This window comes from Meriones unguiculatus, chromosome X (genome assembly GCF_030254825.1).
Source record: "Meriones unguiculatus strain TT.TT164.6M chromosome X, Bangor_MerUng_6.1, whole genome shotgun sequence".
NCBI lineage: Eukaryota > Metazoa > Chordata > Mammalia > Rodentia > Muridae > Meriones > Meriones unguiculatus.
Window position 1 is genome coordinate 155906961 of NC_083369.1, and position 1520 is coordinate 155908480.

General features: G+C 47.8%; 1 protein-coding gene across 2 annotated transcripts; it reads right to left on the reverse strand.

Moving 5' to 3' along the window:
- Positions 1–236: 236 nt before the first annotated feature.
- On the reverse strand, positions 237–1140 carry LOC132650030 (mortality factor 4-like protein 2). Of its 2 annotated transcripts, XM_060374850.1 has the most exons (2): positions 954–1043; positions 237–893 (listed from the first exon to the last, which is right to left on the reverse strand). In XM_060374850.1, the coding sequence occupies exons 1-2, from the start codon at positions 1026–1028 to the stop codon at positions 237–239; spliced, it is 732 nt and encodes a 243-aa protein (XP_060230833.1). In that variant the 5' UTR covers positions 1029–1043. The 2 variants fall into 2 exon arrangements, with proteins under 2 accessions (XP_060230833.1, XP_060230832.1); XM_060374849.1 differs by having other exon boundaries at positions 237–1140.
- Between the last annotated feature and the right edge of the window lie 380 nt (positions 1141–1520).

Below are 1520 nucleotides of genomic sequence, written 5' to 3' on the forward strand. Positions count from 1 at the left end.
AAAATGTTCTACTGAATTTCTTCTTTGTCTAATTACTGCATACGCTGGTAGCAACTTTTACGTGAGGAAAGGTGTCAGGAGACACTCTGTTTATTTCTTCTTACAACACAACAGGAAATCAACCTAAAATAAGCCCTAATTTACACTGACAGTTTTAAACAATGTCACTTCTACACTGAAAGGACTAAACAAAAGTGTTTACAGAGAGCAGACTACAGCGAGTGGTCAGTAGACCTTCACAGGGCTTTGCGGTGATACTCAGCAGAAGCCACTTGGTAATCTCTGGCAGTAAACAGCGAAGCAGAATTCTTTGCCAGATGCTTAAGGAAATCATGCAAATAGCCCAGCAGTAATGACAGGCTTTTCTCATCGAGGGGCATATAGGCCAACATTGCCCCAATTCTCACAAATAATCTCAGTAGGTGTGGTGCCCCATAGATGTGTGACACTGGCGCATCAGGGTGAGCCAGCAGGATCTCAGCATACTGGGGCCTTTCAAACTCGTAGAGCAGCTGAGTGCCCAGCATCACATTGAAATACTCTTTTATCCCACCCACAACTTCATCAACTGCATACTCCTTATTGTCAGCACTTGGCTGGGACTTGGTACACTTGGCATACTCCTCAAGAATGGCATCTACATTCTCTTTAGCAGGGAGTTGGAACAACTGCTTCTGCCTAGTAACCAAGTCCCAGTCCTCCACCAGCCATGGCTTTAATTCTTCAGGAATCTTCACTTCCACTTCCACATCCACTCTGTTCTTCTTCAACGCCGCCTCACTCTCCACAGTGGCATCGGCTCGTGCCCTTTCCTTCCGTGGGGGCTGGGGCATTTCGCTGTTACTGCCACCATCTCCATTGCCAGGAGTCTTCTGCTGGTTCTTCCTTGTCTTCTGCACTGAACCAGAAGGGGAGTTCTCACCAGGGTGACCTCCCCATCTTCCTGGAACAGCTGGTTCAACATTCTCTTCCTGGGAACCAGCTGACTCCTTTCCTGAGGCAGCTCCTCTCATCTGATGTCTCTGCATGTTGCTTCCAATTGGTTTCTCAGAGTTGTCTTCTTCAGCAGGTTGTTGTCCACGAGTTTCAGAAGCCTGCTTTCTGGAACTCATTCAACCCTGTTTCTAGTCCATCCTACACTCTTCTTTCTTTCCCTTCCAAAGATTCCTAGCAATTTCCAGGGCAGAGGCTTACAGATCTCCTAGGGTGGTCTGGAAGGATGAAGTGGGAATACAACCCTGTATTCTGCAAGCAGGAATGCAAACAGGTTCCGCAACCAGGGTCAGACCTCCCGATCATTTACTGCACGGCAAAGATAGCTTTTCTGAGGATGACCTGAGAGGAGAATCCAGTTCTTTGCAGCAGCCGACATGTGATCACTGCCGCTTCTCCAACCTTAAACAGGGGGAAAAGGTCACGTGATTCAGCTAGCCAGAAGAACCAGGGAGCAAAATCCATATGGAATGCTGAGCTAGCTGTTCTGTTGCTGAGTTCTAAGGAAAAGACCCGAAGAGGTGGGC